A 23,706-nucleotide genomic window follows, 5' to 3' on the forward strand; every position below is an offset into this window, starting at 1 on the left:
GCACAATGCAATGTTGGAAGAGCTAAATTCAATGGAGAAAAATGGTGTCTAGACCTTGACAGATTCCACTTCTTCCAGAAAACCCATAAGATGCAAATGGGTTTTTTAAACTAAAAGGGACTCACAAGGAAGTGTAGAAAAGCTAAAGGCACGATTGGTTGCTAAAGGATTCACACAGAGAGAAGGTTTTGATTACACTGACACTTTTTCCCCAGTGTCCTCCAAGGATTCTCTATGTATCATTATGGCCTTGACAGCCCATTTTGATCCTGAGTTGCATCAAATGGATGTCAAAACTGCTTTTTTAAAAGGGGATCTTAAGGAGGATATTTTTATGCAACAACCTCTAGGATTTGTTGAAAGGGGGAAAGAGCATTGTGTGTGCAAGTTAAACAAATCCATCTTAAACAGGCTTCAAGGCAGTGGTATCTCAAGTTTGATGAAGTGGTAACATCTTTTGGTTTTATAGAGAACATACTTGATGATTGCATCTACCTCAAAGTCGACAAATCCATGTTCATTTTTCTGGTTTTATATGTTGATGATATTTTGCTCGCAAGTTCTGATTTTTAGTTACTACTTGAGGCAAAGACTATGTTATCTAATAGTTTTGATATGAAGGATTTGGGTGAGGCTCATTATGTGTTAGACATTGAAATTATGAGAAACAGATTAAGAAAGCTTTTGTGGTTGTCTCAACATAATTACATCAACAAGGTACTTAAAAGATTTAATATAGAGGCTTGTTCTCCTGGAGATCTTCCTATTGGCAAAGGTGATAGGCCTTCAAGGGACCAATGTCCTATGACTGAACAAGAGCAGACAAACATGAAGAATAAACCATATGCTTCTCTTGTGGGCAGCTTGATGTATCCCCAAGTTTATACTAGGCTAGACTTGTCATTTGCACTCAGTGTATTCGGAAGGTTTTAAACAAATCTTGGTGAACCACGTTGGGTTTTAGCCAAGAAGGTGCTGAGATATCTAAAGAAGACTAAATCCCTTATGTTAATATATGGTCATGTTGACAGTTTGGAGCTCACATGCTATTCAGATTCAGATTTGGCTGGTTGTGTGGATGACAGAAAATCTACAAGTGGATATATATTTTTTTTGGCTGGAGGTGCAGTCTCTTAGAGAAGCAAAAAGCAAAATTATATATTTACATCCACTATGGAGGCTGAATTTATTGGATGTTTTGAAGCAACTAGGCAACGATTGTGGATCAAGAATTTTGTAACAGATATGAAACTAGTGGCAAATATTGACAAGCCTTTGAAGATCTACTGTGATAATAAGGCAGCCATATATTTTACCAAGAACAACAAACAATCATCTGCTTCGAGAATTATGGATGTGAAGTATATGTCGCCTCAAGATAAAGTCAAGGAAGGTATTGTTGAAGTATAGTACATAAACATTCACTCCATGTCAGCAGAAACTTTGACTAAAGCCTTGGCGGTGGGAGTCTTTCAAGATTTTGTGATGCATATGTGATTGCATGAATCTTTTGACTCGGTTTAAGTGTGGGAGCAAGGTTATATCTATAACCTAGTTTCATTATTTTTGAGTTCTTTTCTCTTTTGTTTTGTTAGATGATGAATAAGTTCTATTCTATTTAAGAATGGTTGGCAGTTTATTTTTGTTTAAGTTTCTTTTCAGTTTTGTTTGGCTTAAGCTTGGATTTCCATTAAGGAAATAATTTTGGGAGTCTCTTTCAAGCTTCATTACTGGGACCAGAAATGTGGGAGTTATTTGGGTACCTAACTCTTCACTTATTATCATTATGTCTGCAGCAATGTGTTCTAGTGTATGTGTATGTAATTTTAGGGTGCTGGCACAACTGAATTTGTGTCAAGTTTTCTAAGGTCCTGCATATACATTCGTTTGACAGTTGTTTTGGAAGTTAAATTGATGTTTTGAATAAATCCAGTGATTACTATTGCCTTGTTTTGGTATGATATGATACAATGTAATTAGGTTGCACTCATGTGGAAGAATGTAAGATGAATTATGTGAGTTAGCCTAATCACGTGTTATGATTATCATATTAGAATGAGATAATGGGATTTATGTTTATCAGTTATTGTTAGACTTTCAGTTTTGACAGACTTTGGTTACTTATGTTTATATTGACTAGGACTCAATCACTTAAGTATATTAGTTTTGTTTAAACTCTTACTCTATCTATAATAGGGGAGATAGTGTTAAGGTTTCTTCAATATAAAAGAATCGATCCCTCCTCTCACAATACACGAGTTCTGTGGCGTGCTTGACCTATTGATAGCAAGAACATTCTGGTGTTGCAGAGAGAAGAAGATCATTCCTATAGTTGTCATGTCTTCTTCACTGAGTATGAATCAATCGATAAGTATGCTTTATTCATGTTGTAATTCATGTTTTTATTGTATTTAACTTCAGTTTTACTTACAGACATACCATCCACCATCTTTCTCCCCACCCAACCCAACACCAGCCAAGCCGCTATACCATTCACCATCTCTCTCTCTCTCTCTCCCTCTTTTCCTCACATCTCCTCCTTCCCCCCTCACCTTTCTTGAAGAAACCAACAACCCCTTCCCCTTCACTTTTTGTGGAAAGGGAGTGGATTTTTCTTTTATTTATTTTTTTGTTTAAACAATTAAATAATTATCTAATGAAAAGTAAGATTAAACACTTTATATTGCTAATGTGTCATGTCTTTAAACGGTTAGATTATTATTATGGTCAAGATTTTGCGAAATGCGGATAAATACACAAAATATAAATGTAGAGGCTCAGCATCCATTTAACCACCATAAAAGAGAGAAATAGATAGAAATGGTCAAGAGAATATATTTATGCAAATTTGATGGAACCAAGACATGTTTGATATAGTAAGAATGATATAGATTTCATGTTACTTATTAAAGTGTGTGTTTCGTATTCTTGTAACATTGATACTATGATGTGATTTATGTTTTCATGAAATGTTTATATATGTGTGATAAGCATGACATGAAAGATGTGAAATTATTGTAAGAAATAGAGTATGTGATCTTGTACTAGCAAATTTGCATAAGGAAACAGAATTTTAAATAAGTTTGATTTAAAATAAAACATCTAATCCTATTGTATTAGTTTGTTCTAATAATAGAACATGAACTAGTTGATCCTAACGAATATTGGAAATGCACACTACTTATCACATTAATTTTCATAGGGATGTGACTAAAAGAATGATGTTGAAATGTCTATACATTGCCTATGGACTGTGAGTGCTATTCATCCTTGATCAACATGAGTAAGTCGTCTAATAAAGACGATACAATAGTAGTTGAAATGGTACTGAATAATCCAAGAATGGTATTAGATGGATGTTTAAAGCATAAAGAAAGTTAATTGATATAAATGATGGTAAAAGTATTATTGCCGATATTTAATGAGATGGAAAATTAATCGAAGACATAACTATGTGGTGATATAACATTTCTCTATATAAGGGTATCCACAATTATGCTCCCTATGTTTTAATTTATATTTAACTAAAAAAAATTAGAAAGCTATTTTAGGAGTATTTTATAAAATTTCAACTGCAACCATACTTCTTAATTTAGGGAGTCACAAATACTTTAACTATTTTCATTGTTTTTTAAGGGGAGGTGATTTTCCCACTCCCCTTTTGTCCACTTACACTCCCTTTTGTTTTTTAATAGTTTTTACTATAACAAAAAAAAGAGTGTAAGTGGACAAAAGAGGAGTGGGAACATACAATTTCTAACAAAGGGAGTGTAAGTGGATAAAAGAGGAGTGGGAAAATCAGCTCCCTTTTAAAGGCATCATAAATTCTCTCTCTCTCTCTCTCTCTCTCTCTCTCTCTCTATCTATATATATATATATATATATTTTCCCTTCCATTGAGGGAATCCCTTAAATAATTTTATTTGAGGGACGCCCTTTAGGGTATCCTACGAATTTTTTTCTAATGATCCAAACTATCTTTTTTTTAAGTTTACATTCATAGATCATCCTTACAAAAAATTAGACAAATCGGAATCCGTTTTGACATCCAATTGTATCCTACAAAATCAATGAACACGGTACTTCAAGAAAGTAATAAAATTTTAATAATACAATTGAGTAGTCAAATGATATTGGATTTAAGTGATTTTTTGTAGAGATGATCTACGAATGATTTTTTAAAACATAGATGGTTTGGATTAGTGAAATACAATGCGAAGTGGGCCTTACAAGGGTGTCCCTCAATGGTAGCTCTCTGTATATATATAGTTCCCTTCCATTAAGGGATCTCTCTGTATATATATAGTTCCCTTCCATTAAGGGATCTCTCAAATAATTATTTGAGGGATGCCCTTTATAGTACCCTACAAATTTTTTTACAATGATGCAAACTATCTATTTTTAAGTCTACATTCATAGACCATCCTTGTAAAAAAATTAGACGAATCAGAAACCGTTTCAACATCCAATCGTATCTATAAAATCAATGAATACGGTGCCTTAAGAAAGTACTAAAATTTCAATAAAGCAATTGAGTGGTCAAACAATATCGAATTCAAATAATTTTTTTTGTAGAGATGAACATCGATGTTGAATATTGTTGGTGTGATGATACTCGCAAGGAGGGAAAGACCAAGCGAGATGAGTAAAAGGATTCAATCGAATTAGTGGAGGCTTGTCTTTTGAGGATGGAGAATTTTATGATAAAGTTTGATGCTAGACGTGATGAAGATGTTGTAAAGAAGGTTGACCTTTAAGCCATGACAACTGAACTGTAAGGGGAGTTCTTGGTGAATCTCCAATTCATGGCCGACACTGTAACTCAAGAGTTTAATAAATAGTTTGACCAATTCCATGCTGAGTGTGGGAACATAGATTTTCGGCAACCACTCAGGTGACGCCACATGGATATTGGAATATTCCTTAGGTCAAGTAATTGTGCCAAATAAATCCCAATTTAATTGGCCAGTTTTATGATTTAAGATGGGGATATCTCCATAAATCAAGGATTCGATAATTGATTAAATCTCCTTGATTTACCCAATCTCCTTATTTATGGAAAAAAATAATAATAATTCCCTTAAAAAAGGAATTATGCTGCCATAAATTATATCGAACAAGGCACAAGATCATGGAGCTATATAAAGATAAGATTGTATCACATTGAGGGGCCGTTTACTTATGAGGAATGGAGGAAGTAATGAATCGGGAAATGTAGGAATCCGGGAACTAGTGAATCGGTATGTGAAGAATCATTCCCATTTAGCTGTTTACTAACCATATGGAATTAGAACAGGAATGGGGTTGATTCCTATTGTTATTGTTTACTAATTCTCATGAATCAAAACCCAAACTAACTTGATTAGTAAAATGCCATGCACATATGAATATATATTTGAGATATTTAGTCATATACCCATTCTTAGCACTAAAACTATAAATAAACCCTACACTATTTAATTTCTATAAACAAACCCAAAAAAACCCAAACAATGACAACTGGCCCTATTGAATTTAATTTTGATTATTAAATTAATTTAATGCCCTATTGAGTGTTTTGGGTTTTTTTATGAGATTTTTGGGTTAGGTTTGTTTTAAGAAATCAATGGCAGTTTTGTAATTTAAAAGAAGTTAAAAGCCTTTTTGTTATGTTGTAAATGAGTTTTGGGTGTGTTTCTAAAGTCCATTTCATATAGGGTTTTTATTTATTTAAATAATTTGGGTTCCTATATTGGGTATAATAGTGAATCTCCCTATATATTTTTCAACCAAGTCAAAGTAAGAGTTGAAAAACAGAGGACATGGAAAGAAACCAAAAGGTGGTACTGGAAAGTCTCACAACAAAGACATGAATGCCAAATACTCAGCAAATCAAGATTCAATTATACCAATTGAAAATTTAACTACCTTTAACTCTAAGATTCAATTGTACCAATTAAATACATAATCTCCATACTAACAAAAAAAAAAAAAAAATTTCTCCACAAAAGTCATAATTCACCCATTACTCATCAATTGCAATCACTGTAAGCCATGCTCCAAAAAATTAAATACATAATTTTATTTTCCTTAGTTCACCACCAAGTTTAGCTTGCATATCAGCAAGATTTGTTGAAAGAAATACTTGCGAAGGAGATAGAAATTCTATTTTCTTCTTCTGTTGAGCACGTTGTTGGGCATTTGAGGGTTGGGGATTTGGTTGTGTAAAGTTTGTCTCATCATCTTCAAAATCCTTAACATCCTCAAACTGAGATCCCCCCATATGATGAATGCTTGCATCCTCTCTCCTAATGTCTTCTTCATCATCTTCCATATTTCCAGCATTTGTTCTAATATCACGATCTTTTTCATATATCTCTCCAAGTACATCGTAGAGTGGAAATAATTTGCTTTACCAACCACTTGCATCCTTTTTATTCTACAATGACGAAATATATATGCATTAGTTTAAATAAATATTAGGACAATATGCATGGATTTACCTTCACCCACGCATCAAATACATTTTTCTCACATACCAACGTCATGTCATCTTGATTCCACCCAAAGCTACTTTGAGATAATGCCTCACCTAAAGTAGTATATTTTCCCTTCAAAGTCTTCACTCTTGATTCAATATGGGGTGATGCCTTTAACCCACAATTCGGAAGTTTGCCTTCTAGCACGGTTACCGATTTAAGTATCTCGCCATTTGGAATTTTGATGGAGTTCCATCAAGCATTCCATCAATATGCTATCTTCCTTAGTTGTCCAATAACGTTTATTTTGTCCTCTTCATGCCTTTACCACATAAAATGATATGGTAAAGGATTTACCACATAAAATAAACAATAAAAATATATACATAATATTAAAAAAACATCTTTTTTATAACATGGTAATTAAGCTTAAACATACAAATAATATCTTTAATACATTACATAAACATGATAAATAAACAATGACTTAAGTATATTAAATAAACATGATAAATAAATTATTTCTTAACTACATAACATAAGCATGATAAGAACAAACAAATAATGTATTCATCATGCGTCTTTATTCCTTATTTCCATTCCATGTATTCCACATTTCGTTTGCAAGATTTTGCCTTCATACACTCCATTCGTCTGAGGACTAAACTGTACTAATGTAATCATTTGCCTCTAAAGTCCCATCAACAAGCTGATTGTCCACTTGATGTTCAATAGGATCTAAAGCCATCTATCTTCTTATAAAGTTATGGAGCATACAACACATATAAATTATACGACGTTGTGTTATAATATCATAAAAGGATGGACTCCTAAAAATTGCACAACGCATGTTTAATAAACCGAAACACCTCTCAATAACATTTCTAGCACTCAAATATTTTATATTGAAAAACTCCTTTGGTGTCTCAGGTCAGTGGCCATCCCTCCAATCATTAAGATTATAACGCTGTTCTCTAGAAGGTGCAAGGAAAGCTTGTACCATTAGTGTAACCAGCATTCACTAAATAATAATAACCTAATGTAACAATAAAGTAGTAAGAGACATATTCCTAAAGTGATATTATATGTATAATGGCAATGCACTAAATTAAAATATTGATTTTTGAATATTACCATTAGGGACTTTTAGTCCATTTTCCCTAGTCAGAGCATCTTTAAGGATTCCACTATCATGGGCAGAACCCTCCCATCTAGCCAAAATATATATAAACTGCAAGTCAAAACAAGATAACATCTCTATATAATAACGTATCTTTACTTTGCTTGATATGATCATGATCTTTTTTTTTTTTTTTTTTTCAGTTTGATAATAGTGAAGAAGAAGAAGAAGAAGAAGAAGAAGAAGAAGAAGAAGAAGGCTTTGCTGCTGTTTCTAGGAGGCCTGTTGAAGAGGAAACGACGTTTGCAACTCTAATGTGAAAAAAGATGTTGGAGCGTCTTAAAACTTCTTTGTGTGAGTTTTTATTTTTCTAAGGTTTGGGGTGTTTTGGAATTATGGTAAAATGGTAAGGGTATTTTTGGAAGGTATTAAGGGAAAAAGGAATGGGAATCAGATCAACTACCCTTAGTTAATATGATTCCTGATTTTGAGGGGATGTGATTACGGATTTTGAGATGAGTCTCGCATATTTTTTAATTCCTGATTGCAAGTAAATGTAGGGAAAGTCAGGAATGGAAGTTATTCCCTTTCCTCCCACACCCATTGCTGATACGTAAACATGCCCTGAGGTAACTTCCAAACCTTAGCACAACACAAGGCTTACGCCCCCCTCTCTCTCTCTCTCTCTCTCTCTCTCTCTCTCTCTCTCACCACCCTTATCTCCCGTAGAAAAAACACTCATCTCCTTTCAGACATATCTGCATCTCCCTGAGACCATATTTTAACTTAGGTATCGAAGGGCCCTTGGCCAACACCACATCGGTGTTCTCTGATTGACTGCATTTATTTTGCAGGGTTCTTAGAAGAATTCATTTAAGAGGTGCGAGGATACTTTTTTAATATGCCCGAGGAGAAAATTGCATCAAGAAAGTGGTAATCCAAAGGAAATCTATTTCCTTTCCATCAATTAATTTCATTCAAGGCCGCCACGACTACCAACTCCCTCACGGGTCTGAGCTATCCCCGTGGTGAGACACTAAGCTAGCACAAGGTGCAGCACCGAGCAACCATCCTCACAATCCCATGGCCGAGGCCGTCAATCCACCCCGTGGAGCCATGGCTGAAAGTTTTGGCCATCCAAGTGGCCTCGTGGCAGAGACTAGGCATCACCCTCTCGGCCCCGCAACTGAGTCTGAGGTTCTCTCCCAAGGCGATGCCATCGCCCATGCCTCTAACACCGTCGGCACTTCCGCCTTTCTCGGCAAGTGCATCTATACCCGCCTATGTTGCTGCCTATGATGTTCATGGCACTTGGTTACACCTCTATCCAAAACCCTAGGTCGTGTGGAACTCGAATCCACACAATTCACTCCTACCTATCCAAACTGTCACATAGATCTAAATCGCAACGTCGATGAGCTAACTGAGAGGTTCGAGGATCCAAACAACTTGGTTGATCAGCTACTCGGGCAGATTGACTTGATTCACGACTTGGAATTTGGTCCTGTTGGTGAGGAAAGCACGAGAGCACCGACAAGAGACTCGAGAAATCCCATGGAGATTGCACAGGAACTGGTAGGCAAGGTGGAGGACAAGAACGTGCTGATCCGCGACCAAAGCAGGGCAAGTGTCCGTTCGAGATTAGGCCTACAAACCAATGTGCACTCAAGGTTAGGAGCGCAGTCCATAAGGAAAAGTTCACTCAAGGTTAGGCCCACAAGGAGACCAGCCACCTAAGCCTCCTCACGGAGAACATGAAGGAAGACACTCATCAGGTCATACCGAAAGAGCGAATTCCAGGCTATGAGCCACAAAGATCCTTTTACAAGCTCAATTCAACAACAGGCTTCACCGACAGGACAACTAAAGCGACCAACCCCTTCAACAAATGAAAAGGTTACTCAGCGACGTCAATGCCGGGGACGTTCTCAATGAGTACCGCATCCCTTACGAGCGGAGAACGTCAAGAAGCTCGTGAATGAAAAACTCTAAAACCTAAGGTTGGAGGATACTTAGAAGACACTCTGCACCAAGAAGTAGACTAGGTGAACTCCTCTCCATTCACTGACAAGATTGAGTAGGCATCTCCACCAAGGCGGTTAACAACACATTCTTTTACACCATTTAAAGGGGATTTCGATCCCGAAATCCATTTGAAGCACCTTAGGAGTACCATGATACTTTACAAGAGTGGTGATGCACTGAACTGCAAGGTGTTTGCAATGACCTTGTAAGAACCAGCTCAAGATTGGTTTCATACACTGGGGCCAAAGTCTATCAACAGCTTTAGGGAGTTTGCTCTCGTCTTCACAATGAAATACACCTCATACCAGTTGATCAAGAAGCAGTCTTTTAGAAGAAGCATGATGAGTCTCCCCGAGACTACATCAAAAGATTCAAAGGGAGAAATGTAACATAGTGGGATGCAATGATCGAATATCATCCTTCACTTTTAAGAAGGGCTTACTTATTGAGCACGAGTTGACCCTCGCTTTTAGTCAAACTCTGGCTGATGTCTTCACAATGGCAGAGTGCTATGCATTCTTGGATGATGACCGGATCGCCATGAAGAAATCTGGCAAACAAGTCCACCAATCACAAAAGGGGGCAAGTGAGAAGAATGACAGATCCTACAATAGAAATAATGAAGGAAAGCGCAAGTCACGACTTACTGAAGGTGGCTCTTCAACTGGTACGACTTAAGCAGAATTTACAATTCCGATCAATCAAATTTTCAACCAGGTGAAAGACATGTCATTAGTGGAGAGGCCACTACCAACGAAATCTAATCCCACCACAAGAGACACCTCTAAGTATTGTACCTTCCATCGGACGCACAGACATTATACCAGTGACTCTAAATCATGAAAGAAGCATCTTAAGGAGTTAGTGAAAGAAGGCCATTAAGAAGGCTTTTTAGTAGATCGAAGATCGTGATGCTGCCAGGAAGCCCACTCCGAATGTCATAAGGATGAACGTCATCCTAGTTGACTCCAAAGAGTTTGGGATGACCAGTAAAGAAAAGAAGAGAAAGATCAAGCAAGCGACAACAGTCTCCCAAGTCTTAACCGGCTCCCTAATTGAGGAAGATGATCCCTTCATCAACTACTGAAAAAAGGACTTGCTCGGGCTTGATCTATCACACAATGATGCCTTTTCATCAGCATTCAAGTTGTACAAGCAATGGTTGACCGTATCGATGTAGATGAAGGCAGTGTAGCCAACATACTGCAACTTTTAGTTATCCAGCATATCGGCATGGAGAACCTGATCAACAAGTCAGCCAGACCATTGACCAGCTTTAATGGATCAACTTCGATCACCGTGGGCACAATAGACATAGATGTCTATTCTCCACTAGTGATCAATACGCAGACTTTCATGATAATCGAGGCAATCTCCCCTATAATGGAATATTAGGCAGGCTATGGCTAAGCAAGATAGACGCATTCTCTTCTTCTCAGCATAAAAAGATACGCTACCCAATCCATGGGAGCGATATCAGGTAGATCCACAATGATCAAGCGATGATGAGAAAATGCTCAGCCCAATGGTTGAAAGGAAGCAAGCAAGTGGAGTTCATTCCCGTCAATTTAACAAAAGAGAAAGGGAAAGAGCCTATCACTTCCAAATAGCAATTATCGAACCAGGATCAAGAAAAAGGGGTTTGCCTTAAGGCTTCTACTGAAGAATGATGAAAGCCCGAAAATAACGTCGAACTTATACTTATTGATCTTGACAAGCCAGAGAGGAAAGCGCGTATCAGCTTGCGACTTAGAATAGAAGAGAAAATGAAGCTGACCACCTTCCTTTAAAACAACAAGAATGGGTTCGCATGGTTTTCATTCGACATGCTTGACATCAACCCACAGGTCATCTGCCACAGGCTTTATGCCAATCGAGCTAATAACTCAATCGCTCAAAAGAGACACAACTTCTCTCCTGAATGAATTGCCATCATCGAAGCCAAAATCGACAAGCTCCTGGCTGCCGGCTTCATTGAAGAGGTCTCCTACTCTAAGTGGCTAGCCAACATTGTGCTGGTGGTGAAAAAGATCAATGCAAATGGAGAGTATGTGTAGACTATACAGATCTCAACAAGGCATGCCCAAAAGACAATTTTCCTTTGCCAAGAATCGATTAGCTAGTAGATTCAACCTTAGGAAATCAGCTGCTCAAATTCATGGACGCATACTCTGACCACAATCAAATCATGATGCATGAATCCAACAAAGCAAAGACTTATTTCATAATCAAAAGCGGTACCTATTGCTACAAGGTCATGCTCTTCGAGATGAAAAACGTTGGAGCAACCTACCAGATGCTGGTGAATAAGATTTTCAAGAAGCAGATAGGCAAGACAATAGAAGTCTACATCGATGATATGTTGGTCAAAGCACTTTAGCGGGCAGATCACATCAAAAATCATGGCGAAGCCTTTAACCTGCTCTGAAAAAATCAAATGAAGTTGAAACCAAGCAAGTGCACAGATTCTTGAGGCACTTATTCACTCAAAGAGGAATCGAGGCTCACCTCAATCAAATCAAAGCGATCCTCAACATGAAGTCTCCCTTTACGATGAACAAAATTCAAAGCTTCACAGGCAGAAGAGCATCTCTCAACCGATTTCTTTCAAGATCTATTGACAAGTGCATGCCATTCTTCAAAGCCTTGAAAAAAGGACAAAAAGACAAAGTGGATGAAAAGTGCGAAGCAACCTTTCAAGACTTGAAAGCATACTACGGCATTCATTACAGCATGTAGATAAGGATCAAAAAAGATGAAGCCTAATTGGAAAGGCCCTTACGTGGTCAGCAGACTTGGGGGCAGAGGAAACTACACATTAGAGACTTTGGAGGGAAAAGAAATTCTAAGTCAGTGAAACTTTTATCACTTCCAAAAGCACTATGTTTTTAGTTACTACTCAGTAGCTTAGTTTCCGATAGATGACTAAGTCCATCTCATTTAAGCCAAATAAAGATTATTGTTGATGTTTCATAGTGTTCATCCAGTTATTTCATTTCAATAAAGAGATGTAATCACCTGAACATTAATACAAGTTTGATTTTTCATTCAAGAAGTTTTCAAGAAATATTTATTCATAAGCAAAGGACAACACCCTACCCAAGGGAATTTAAATCAACGGCTACTTGATTCGTCAAGTCGGTCACATGGTCAACATATCACAAAAAGACGAATTTGAGAAGTTCGTCAACTTTGAAGATTTGTCTTCCTCAGTAGAGGGCCGCAAGTTTTCCGTAAAGGTGGGTAAATAATTTAGCATCCTCAGGGAGATGCATCTACAGGCTCAGCACATGGTAACTAACTGGCGACTACTTAATTAGTTAAATATGAATTTGAGAAGTTCTTTAACTTTGAATATTCGTCTTTCCATGTGTTTTCTAAGGATAACAGAGTTTAACTTGGGTTAATTTCTAATCCTACTAAGTATGTTTGAGTTCCGACTTGGCATAATAGAAATCCATGAAGGAGGTGAGTTGAGCTTCTAGTCTCTCAAATCAGCAGACATTTTCAGCTCAGGCTAAAGTTTCCCACAATTAAAAGCACCAACAAGCTACAAAAGCTGTTAACAGACCCACATTCAAAGCACTAACAGGCCACAAAAGCAATCAGCAGACCCACCTTCAAAGCGCTAGCAAGCCACTCAAGCTGTCAAAAGACCCAAAATTCAACAAGGAATAGACGATCAACATATTCAAAAGTTCAAATATAATTAAAAGTGGCTAACAAGGCCAACTTCAACAAAACATATAGAGATGATCAATCTAGACCAACACTTAAAGAAAAATAAAGTTAGCAAGCTACAAAGAAGAAAAAATCTTCATCTACTTTGAGACTTCAGCATGAGACTCTCCCTTGTCAAGGTCCTTCTAAGCTCCAGTCTCATGAGCAGCATTCTCTTCAGTTGCATTCTCTTTAGTTGCAGTCTCATATACCGCATTCTCTTCGGCTCCAGTCTTATCAGTTGCTTGCTCCTCAGCTGGATCTATATCCGCAACACTATCTTGCTCGTCTTCAATAAAGAACTTCTATGGGCAGAATAGTTCAACCTCTTCATCCCTGAGGGGGTAGTAGGAAGCATCCCCTCTCTTGCAATCCAAGTAGCCTAGCATGAAAGCATCAACAACAGCTATAGACTTGGATTCTTAGGCGCTCTTCTAGAAGGCATCGAACTTGTCATATAGATTATAATAACCTTAAGACAGTTCAGCGAACTCAAGCTTCAGTAGGAAACAGGCTTCCTTTCGTTCTTTCAAGGCAGTTGAGGAGGCTTTATGTTCATTATCCTTCAAGGCAAGGGAACTGTTGAGCAAGGATATTATCCTCTACAAACTGGCAATCTTTGATTTTTCTCCTTCTGGACGCTCTTGTGACATGCTTCTAGATGCTTTTGCTCCATTAAAAGTAGATTAGTAAAGACATCATTCTTCTTCTCCAACTTTAGTGAACCTTTCACTTGAGCAAACAATCCTTTGGCCTGCCTGAGTGCAACCCTCCTCGTGTCGAGAGGAGTTAAAGATGTCGGACCAATTCTACTCTTAGCCTCTAACACATCGGTAGGTATAACACGTTTGCCAAGTAAATAAACAGGTTGCCTACTTCGATCTTCATCCTTCGACCGATGTAGACATCTCGACAAATGAGGAGAGCTAGCGGCTCCACTTCTAGGGAGACGAACCAGGCTTGGCACAAGCATACTTGCATGGAAGATTGTGAGTCTTAAGCTTTTCAGCATAAGATTTGAGCATGACATCCAGGATGTCTCTCATACCGTGTACGTTCTTGTTGCCTGTCACCACATCAACAAAATGCTTGACCCTTGTAGATGAAGAAAGAGCAACTCCTTTGGCTTGGTCTTCTCACCAACATCTCTCTCAGCAGACTAGGTCTCTCTTGGAGAAGGCTTAACTACGATTGAAGGGAGTCTGCGTTTTTTCTTTTAAGGAGACGCATTTCTGGCACTGGAAGTCACAACTTCATCCTTGGATTCCTTGGGAACATGCTTTCTCTTTCTAGAAACCCCAGTCGAGGACTCATCTCTTTTCAAGTCATGACTATACTGCTTTTACCATTCGACATCTTTAGCTGAGGGCATGCCACCTTCCTTATCTCGATATTTACTCAATAGCCATCGTCACTCACGAAACTTCTAAGGGATGTTCATAGCTTGGCAAACTATAGCCATGTCCGACTGAATATCAAACCTTTTTGTGATCTCATCAACTGTAAGTAGAAGACAGAAGAGAAAAGTTAGTCAGTCACAGACAAAAAAAAATCACTCAAAGTAAAACAGGTCAACAAATGAACATCATTCACATCGGCTTCCCATCTTCCACTAAGCTCTAGCACATCCGTACTCCAAGCATGGTCACCAACACTAAGGCTATGGAACAGCTTCTCTTTGTATGAGCGAATTTGAGCATAATTCTCTCTATGCCTTACTTCGAAAAAGTAGATAAAACATGTGGTTGAAGGACATGAAGGGAGTAGGCGATTGAGAAATCATGTGGTTGAAACACATCGGTACACTCAAAGAGTATTTCCTCTTTGGTGTTTGAAGTTGACAAATTGACGAATGAAGACAAGCTTATCTACTTCATGGATGGAGTCCAACATTCAGCTAAGGTGGAATTGAAATGTAGACGTGTCCAAGCTTTATCAATAGTCATTGTCAATGTGGAGTCCATTTTGCAATCAAGAAAGGCAAGTCCAAATCCAACTAGCGTAAGGTGGCCATGGTGGGTAGACAACAAGTAGAGAGATAAGTCCAAGGATGAGAAGCCCATGGACAAATCCAATTATAAACCTTTGAGGAGAGACAATAAGGCAAGGAAAAGAACAAGTAATGGAAGTGAAAGTGTAGCCTATGTGACAGAGTACATTTTATTTGTGATTGTCCAAAGAAGAAAGCATTTACTGTGACGGTGGCTCGACTAGACTCTAAGGAGAAGGATTAGGAAGAAGAATTTGAGGTGAGGCATATGGAAGCTCTCCACCTTCTCAACTCGTTGGAAGGAAGGGTTCCGTTTAACAGTCCAATGTATATTGATGCGATGGTGTGTGGCAAGACATCTCATGTGATCATTGATATGGGTGCTAGCCACGACTTCACATCAATTAGAGAAACAAACAAGTTAGGACTCAAGGTTTCGAAGGACAACGATAAGGTCAAAGTAGTGAACTATGGCGTCTAACAAGTCGAATGAGTTGCTCATGGTGTAAAGTTACACCTTGGTTCGTGGAGTAGTGCGGCAAAGTTAACTATCATTCCATTGGATGATTACGGATAATTATTGGGATTTGTTGATGGACGAATTTCAAGCTTTCCTCATTCCATCTTGGATCTTTATTTGTCTTGTAAGGTGGGATGTCAAACTAGTACCCGAGTTTGCAATTCTAACATTATTGTCCCCACACCTTGCAAATTGCAATGTGGTTCTGTTGTTTGGTTCACTGTCAGAAAATTCATTAAGTAATCGCTTGACACTTATGAGACGTCAGTTTTTCTCATGTGGCATAAAATATTAAATTGAGAAAAATCTCTGAAAAAAAACCTAAACATAAGAAATATATGATCATATTCCATCTGACTAGAAACAATTTCATTGAACGTTTGGAATTTGGTTAAATTTGGAAACAATGCGATTTTGCAATTCGTAGGGTCGGAATTAGGAGATTGATGGTGGTGGGCTTAGATGGGTGGGTTGTGGCTGGATGAGTGGCTTTGTGGTTGTATTAGTGGCGACAGTCGGAACATGCATTACCGAGATAAAATAAAGTTGTGGATGTATGGTGGCTTAGTAGGTGTTGGGTTGGGCTTGGGGTCAGTGGTCGGGGGTGGGGGAAGACAATTTTTATTTTTCACTTTTCGTACCTTTTTTTTACTTTAATATTTTAATATACTTTATTATTATTTAATTCATTTATATTTATTTTATTAATATTTTATGCCACTTAAGGTTAGAAAAGTAGGCTTCACAATGTTATCACTTAATGGATTTTTTTAACAACTAGATCAACGACGGGAATCACATTGCAACAATTTGATAAGGTGGGTATGAAAATATTTTTTTATTTAATACAAGCGATAATCTAAATTACAAGAAGAAGGAGAGTCTCTCTCTCTCTCTCTCTCTCTCTCTCTCTCTCTCTCTCTCTCTCTCTCTCTCTCTCTCTCTCTCAAATTCTTGATCTTGGGTTTCAATGGCTGGGGTTGGTGTAGCTGAGTGTCCATGAGAGACATTCGAGGTGGGTTCGGTTGCTAGGTAAGGTAGGGGGATTGGGGTCTAGGTAGGTTTTTCTTTTAATATTATTTTATTTATCATTTTATATAATTAATTTTAATTTTTTATAAAGGGATTGGTCATTCAGTTTGTAGGGTGTGTTTGACAATGGACAAGTCATATCATTTAATGTCTGACCAAACAGTCAATTTGACAGAGTTTAAATTGATCAATTTTTATAATATTAAAATTTTAAAAATAAATATATAAAAAATATAAAAAATATATAAATTAATGAAATTAAAATCACATGACTTATATTAAAAATCACCCCAAACATCATTTCTCTTGTTACATTAAAGTTACATAAATAGAGAGAGATACACTTAATTGTATTAAAAGTGTGTATGGCAGACGCGCCTTCCTTTTCTCTCTCTAGGTGGTGTTTCCATTTCCAACGGCAGCGTTTTCCTTCCCTCCTTTTACTCCTTCCCTACTTAGTCTCGCGAGTGACATGACAAGTGTGATCCAGACGTTTATTGTTTTCATAAAGCTACTAAAGTAAAGCAAAATCACCTTCCCTCTATCTTCTGGACAAGACCCACTCACACCCTCACTCACACGCATCATTCCAAAATACAACTACACGATTTGACGTTTCAGATTCTGTACTCTCAACCCCATCCCACAATACAAAGCTACCTACTCTCTCTCTCTCTCTCTCTCTCTCTCTCTGTTTTCTCTCTCTGGGCATTAATATTCCAATATGGCATTTTACAGTGCCATTCTTGATGCTATAGCAACGTAAGTGGGCATATTGCAGACGTTACAGTCCACAACACTGTGCTTAATTGGATTTCAACACAGCATGTACCAAGATCAATGATCCAATCAACCGTTGGTGATCTTCACACCCATCACCGGCGTGTGATTCCCTCAAAACCTAGCTAGGGCTAGCTATCGAACCACGTCAGCATGACCACAGAAAATATTCTTATGGACCTTTGACTAATTAACACACATAATTAATTAAAGATGGGTACGTAAGTTGCTTAATTGAGAGGGAGCATGTATAACAAGTGATTAATGGCTTCAGTTGAGTCAAGTAAATTATAATTAATAAACTTAAATATGCAAATTTCCGTATTAGTTGAAACCACCGGCAGGTTTAAAGGAATTAATTTTCCAAGCATATTCCACTCAGTCATATTGGTTGGTAGCGGCTCCACCACTCTTTAGAAATTCTAATTACTGATTAATAATTATTCCAAATTTTCATGGATTATAACTTATAGCAAACTCAATGAGAAAGAGGGTGTGCGACAGACGGCTCAAGGTATGATTAATTATTATTTTTTGTGTGTAATTGATAATTTGATTTTGATTTTTGTTAAATTAACTGATATTAATTTTCGTTAAATTAATTGATATTGATTTTCATACTAATTGATATACTATATAAACTATAGTATACTCCTTTTTTTTAAAAAAACTTTTATTCTTTAAAAATTGTACCTCTGCTAAAAAATTCCTAGTCCACTAGTAACTATAAGTTTGAAACTGATAGGTCTCATACACTTTCACTAAAAGTGTGAATGTTTGTATTTCGCAATACTTCAATGCAGATTGCAAAGAAAACTAGAGAGGAATGCCAACATTGACTAAAACAACCCTAATTCTAAAGTGATTGATAATTTCCTCGAAAGTACCTTGAGGTATATACGAATATCATATACCCTAATAATCATATGGTAATCCTATTTTACACCTATAAAATTGATCAAGAAAACCTTTTTCTCTTCCACACACTGAAAATTTAAAACTTTAAGTGTTTCATAGAAAACCCTTCATAATTTCCACAATACTCTCAATAATTTGGTTTTTTTTTGGGACTTATCACAAACATCTATGAGGTTTGGGACTTATCACAAACATCTATGAGGTTCATCAAACTATTAGCTATAGTCCTTTTTATACTTTTTGGTTTTTGTGAGTCATCATTACATCAATTTGTTCATATCTTTGGATTCCATCAAAAAGTTTGTTAGTTTATTGCCAAGAGCAGAGCTAGAATTGTAAAGTTGAAGGGACCGAAGTAAAAAATATGAGTATATAAAACACCTATGTATTCAATACTTTCATGTTTAGAGCTAAATATTTCTAATTTAGTCATGTCTTATTTATTTTAAAGGAAATTTTAACTTATATTATACGTTGTTTATTATAAATTTTATATGTTATATATAATAATATAATATAGGAGAGATCAAAATCTAAGGGGGGCAGGGCCACTCTAGGCCTAGGAGTGGCTCTGTCATTGTTTGCTGCCATGACATGCATGTCGAACCCATAAATTCAATGAAAAAATAATACAAAAAAAATTAAAACCTTTAAACAGAAAAAGAAAAAACTAAGAAAACTTTCAAAACTATTTATAACAAATCTATATAATCATGGATAGAAAACTTTCAAAAATGTTATTATGATCATCTGAACCCTCAATAAGAGACAGGTGAAGCATGCACGAACGTCTGCATCATCTATCTTGTGAACATACACAAATGGCATCTCTCTCTCTCTCTCTCTCTCTCTCTCGTGTTGCATCAGTCATGACAGCTCGATATACACTCATAAGCTGGTTGTATAAATATATATACACACATGTATATAATATATGCAGCCAAAAACTTTAACCCATGGTCCTCTGGGTGAATTCCCAGATGCATGGAATATCACAGTGGTTAATTATGTGGTCCTCTCACAGAGAGAGAGAGAGAGAGAGAGAGAGAGAGAGAGAGAGAGAGAGAGAGAGAGCGAGAGATTCTGCTTTATCTGTTTACTTAAAAGATTAAATAAAGTCCAACATGAATGTAATGACAAGAATTCTTGATAGTTAGGGAAATCAATTGAACACATATATATAGCAATTTGAAAGGGTGAGGTTCTAAAGAGGTTCCCTAGCTATAGGGTTAGGAGACTTCATCAACCTCAATATTTCTTTCCATCACACACACACATATATATATAGAAAAGCCAGGGTGCTTCTTTCTCACGGGGGATATGTACCAGTTTGTTTTAGTAGAATCCGCTAGACTTTTGAGTTCCCTGATCTCCTCCTGCAAAAGTCTGATCCAGCTTCGGTTGCTTGCTGCCATCCAGCTTTAAACCAAAGTGAATGTGAGGAAAATGTGCCCACTGCAACACAAAACCTTTTCTCAGTTGATAGTTTCCATTTTAACTTTCATCATTATTATTTCTCCAATATTGTGACAAATTTTTAAGGCTGATAAAGAGAACTGAATTGGCATATGTAACATTTTAACTACCTAGACAGCAACACATGTAATAAACAACATTGTAAAAGACCAATCCCTATCAGGATGCTCATGTTAAAGGGAGAAAAATTCTATACAACGTGGTATGGAGCCATATATGTCTGAAATGCTTAAGCTTGTTAGAACTATAAATCACCACAGTTTTGAAACTGAAATAGCAAATGATACAGTAGAGCATGCTTAAGTAATTGGACACTGTTTGCCTCCTTTCTGGAAGGAGACATTACTCCTTCCCTGAAAATCACAGTTTGACACATATGCAAAACCAATTCATCAAAAATATAAAAATATAAAAAATAAAAAATTATCCATGTATGTCAAACTATGATTAACAGGAAAGTAGAAGTTTCTATTTCCAGAGGAATGAGTATTTCACTTTCAAAAATGTCAAACAATGAGCTTTTTTAAGTCCTTTTTGTCTTTTGGATGTGCTAATATAAATTTCGTCCATATAATAATCACCATCAACTATAATCAAAAGAAAGATTAACCACACACTTGTTGCTCCATACCCCTCAACCCATCAAGTTCATCTGCATTCTTTAGTGACAAGCAACACAGAAAATCCAATCTGATTTCATGTTTTTTATATTCTTTTTTCCCCTCTATATCCATATCTCGATGTATGCCCAAAATATAGAAATCTAAGAATGAAACTATACATTTTTCTATGGCAAACAAGATATTTCACAAACTTCAAATGGTAAAAGACCATGAATAAATTAATTTTCCTTTATAGTCTTGATTCTTCTTTTGGCCATTTACGTTTTTATGGTTATATTACTCTCTCTTTTTTACTTACCATTGCTATCATGTTTCCTAAAATGAGAATGATTAAATCGAAGAGCTTTAGAGAACTCCCAGGATGTGTATTTTACTACTTGTCGGATCGAATGTCACCAACTCTTTCACATGGCTTTATGAAACCTTATTTTGCACAAAAGCATGATACAAGCACTTCAAAAAATCATTCCTTATTTCCATGCCATGCATTTAGCCATCGAAATGATGAAGCCAAAAAATTCATTTAGGTTTTGTTCTTGTTTTTGTTGTTATAGTTAAAGATAATATGGAAAAGTAAATGGGAGAAATGATAGGTAGAGAAAGGAGAGAGAATAGATGGAGAAGTGGGGAAGGAGGGATGGTGGACAGGACAGAGAAATGTAATGGAATGTTACATAAAATGAAAAGCTAAAAGAAAATTTTAAATAGTTTTTGTTTTTCTCGTGTTTTGTTTCATGCATTTGCCTTAATTTCTCCATCATTATGATTTCCTCCCTCTTGTAATTCTTTCTCGATCGTTTTCTTCCATATATTTTCTCTTTATCTCTAAGTAAATAAATAAAAACGAAAAACAAAATGATTACTAATAATGTTTCATCTTCTGACACTTTTTTGACTTGATTAACAAGAGTCATTACTTACTAATAATGTAAGGAGCAGCATCGATCAACTTGATGGTTCTATGTACCAAAAGAAGCTTGATAGTACTACTTTAATAACTACAGGACCTCCCAGATATGAAAAAGTTGAGAGACATGATGCCTTCTTTTCTTTGTTATCAATCCATGACTTACATTTTTTGCTGCAGTGCTAAAAGCTTCCCTATGGCTAATGTCAGGATTACTAGCTTTAATCCTTTGAATTTCTTCCCTGGAGAGAGAGAGAGAGAGAGAGAGAGAGAGAGAGAGCCATTAAAAATTAGATAATATGTCCATGTTAGCCACAGAATTTGTGATAAAAGTAATATTGTATATTAAACTTACTTGATAAACCTGTTATATGCTGAAGGAACCCGCTGTCTCTTCTCGGGTGCTGAGACATTTATATATAAATATAAAAAAATTAAAAATGGTTTAGATATATATATAATTCTGCATGAAATGAAATGTCGGCTTCCAATTCCAATGTAACTCCAATACAAAGTCCAAGAAATTAAGGCTTCCAATTCAGATATATATAGCTAAAAAATTGACCACATTCCAATGGTGTACTATTGGGATTGAAAGCACAGAGGGTTCATTTAGAGGCAGACTAGATTCCTCACATAAAAAATGCAGCCTATATAATTGGTTTTTTTTATAATTATTTTTATAAATGATTATGGATTAAATTGTGAAAGTATTAATGGATATTGGTATCAATTAATTGATGGATTCTGAAATCTGTTATGAAAGGTCACCATCATCCTATATGGCCCATGAGGCACTGAGGACAAATCTCTCTTTGCATGCATGAGTCTATTCATCAGAAGATTAGGTGGTTTTCCAAATGTGTAGAAACACTTTTCTTAAAGCTACATTTGGATATTAAATCAATCAAACCAGGTAGTTGGTTTTGCATTTAACATTTGGTATGAGAGACATTAAATTTTTTGGGGGTAAAGGTGGGGTTGGAGTTTTTGGAAATCCATTTAAAGTGACTGAAATATATATGGTCAATCACATGAGAGAGAGAGAGAGAGAGAGAGAGACTCACGGCGGATGGGAGAGATGCTTGGTTGGTCATGAAGCTCTACAGACTCAAAGGGATGACTAAACTTGCTGCATTTGGAAGATGATGAAGATCCGCAGCTCTTATTTGAATCCTCAGAGCTCAGGTGATGCTTCTGTAGCTTTAATTTCACCAAAACAACTAATTATCCCATCAAATTAAAACCATCTTTATAAATGAACTTAACAGACAATTTTCACACACCCCATCAAATTCCTTGTGGAAAGAATATGATGAATTGTGCTTTGTTTTCTATTTTTGTTTATGTTTTCCCTTGGTAAGGGCCGGCTTAAATAAATTATTATCTAATTACCTGGGGATCTTGAGAAGGAAAAGCATTCGACTGAAGGGAAGCTCCCATATTAACTGACAGTAGATTGGCACAATGCCCACATCTCACCGTCACCATGTTCTGTAAGCTGTTGCATGGAACACTCACCTGCAGGTGCACCCAATTACATAAATTAAAAGATAAAACTAAGTAATTAACACTTAATTATACAATTTCTGTGTCCTATATTCTTCTTAATTAATAGAAACACACATAAAAAATGTCAATCCTCTCAGAGAATGTGAATGAAGGATTCATTAAAGTTTAATTTGGTTAGTACCTTAATCACAAATTCTTCATCACAAATATGCCGTTGTCAAGGTGTTTAATTTAAGCATCAAATAATAATCAAACCCTATACTCATAAACATAAAATAATCTTGTATGAGATAGCTATCTTCCTCATCCGCAAAACAAACTAGATATTGCATCTCATCCAGGACTCTATATGAATCACAAAAGGCGTCACATACGTTAGCGACATAAAAAATAAATAATGCAATGATCAAAGAAGAAGATCAAGATCAAGATCAAGAAGAACAAGTAGAAGGATGAACTTCCTAAATGCATTCAAAGAAGTAGCTAGAAAGATTATATATATGTTATTTACAACAAAAATGCGGTTTTGATCAATGTAAAGAGAGAGAGAGAGAGAGAGAGAGAGAGAGAGAGAGAGAGATCTAAACCGCATCTTAACAGAGATCCTCTCCTCAAAACTCTTAGA

At 36.4% G+C, this 23,706-nt stretch overlaps 1 protein-coding gene across 2 annotated transcripts in view; it reads right to left on the minus strand.

Moving 5' to 3' along the window:
- Positions 19,634-23,706, minus strand: part of LOC18775411 (putative axial regulator YABBY 2) — a 6,150-nt gene continuing 2,077 nt past the window's right edge. The window contains exons 1-6 of one of the 2 annotated variants that reach the window (XM_007207188.2): positions 23,263-23,431; positions 22,965-23,090; positions 22,637-22,772; positions 21,925-21,973; positions 21,736-21,811; positions 19,634-20,018 (exon numbers count right to left, since the gene is read on the minus strand). In XM_007207188.2, the coding sequence (XP_007207250.2) occupies positions 19,899-20,018; positions 21,736-21,811; positions 21,925-21,973; positions 22,637-22,772; positions 22,965-23,060 (477 nt within the window). In that variant the 5' untranslated portion in view covers positions 23,061-23,090; positions 23,263-23,431 and the 3' untranslated portion in view covers positions 19,634-19,898. Of the gene's footprint in view, positions 20,019-21,735; positions 21,812-21,924; positions 21,974-22,636; positions 22,773-22,964; positions 23,091-23,262; positions 23,432-23,706 lie in introns of those variants that run through there. The other variant, XM_020567476.1, reaches the window with a different exon arrangement.

Source organism: Prunus persica, chromosome G6 (genome assembly GCF_000346465.2).
Source record: "Prunus persica cultivar Lovell chromosome G6, Prunus_persica_NCBIv2, whole genome shotgun sequence".
In the NCBI taxonomy this organism is placed as follows: Eukaryota; Viridiplantae; Streptophyta; class Magnoliopsida; order Rosales; family Rosaceae; genus Prunus; species Prunus persica.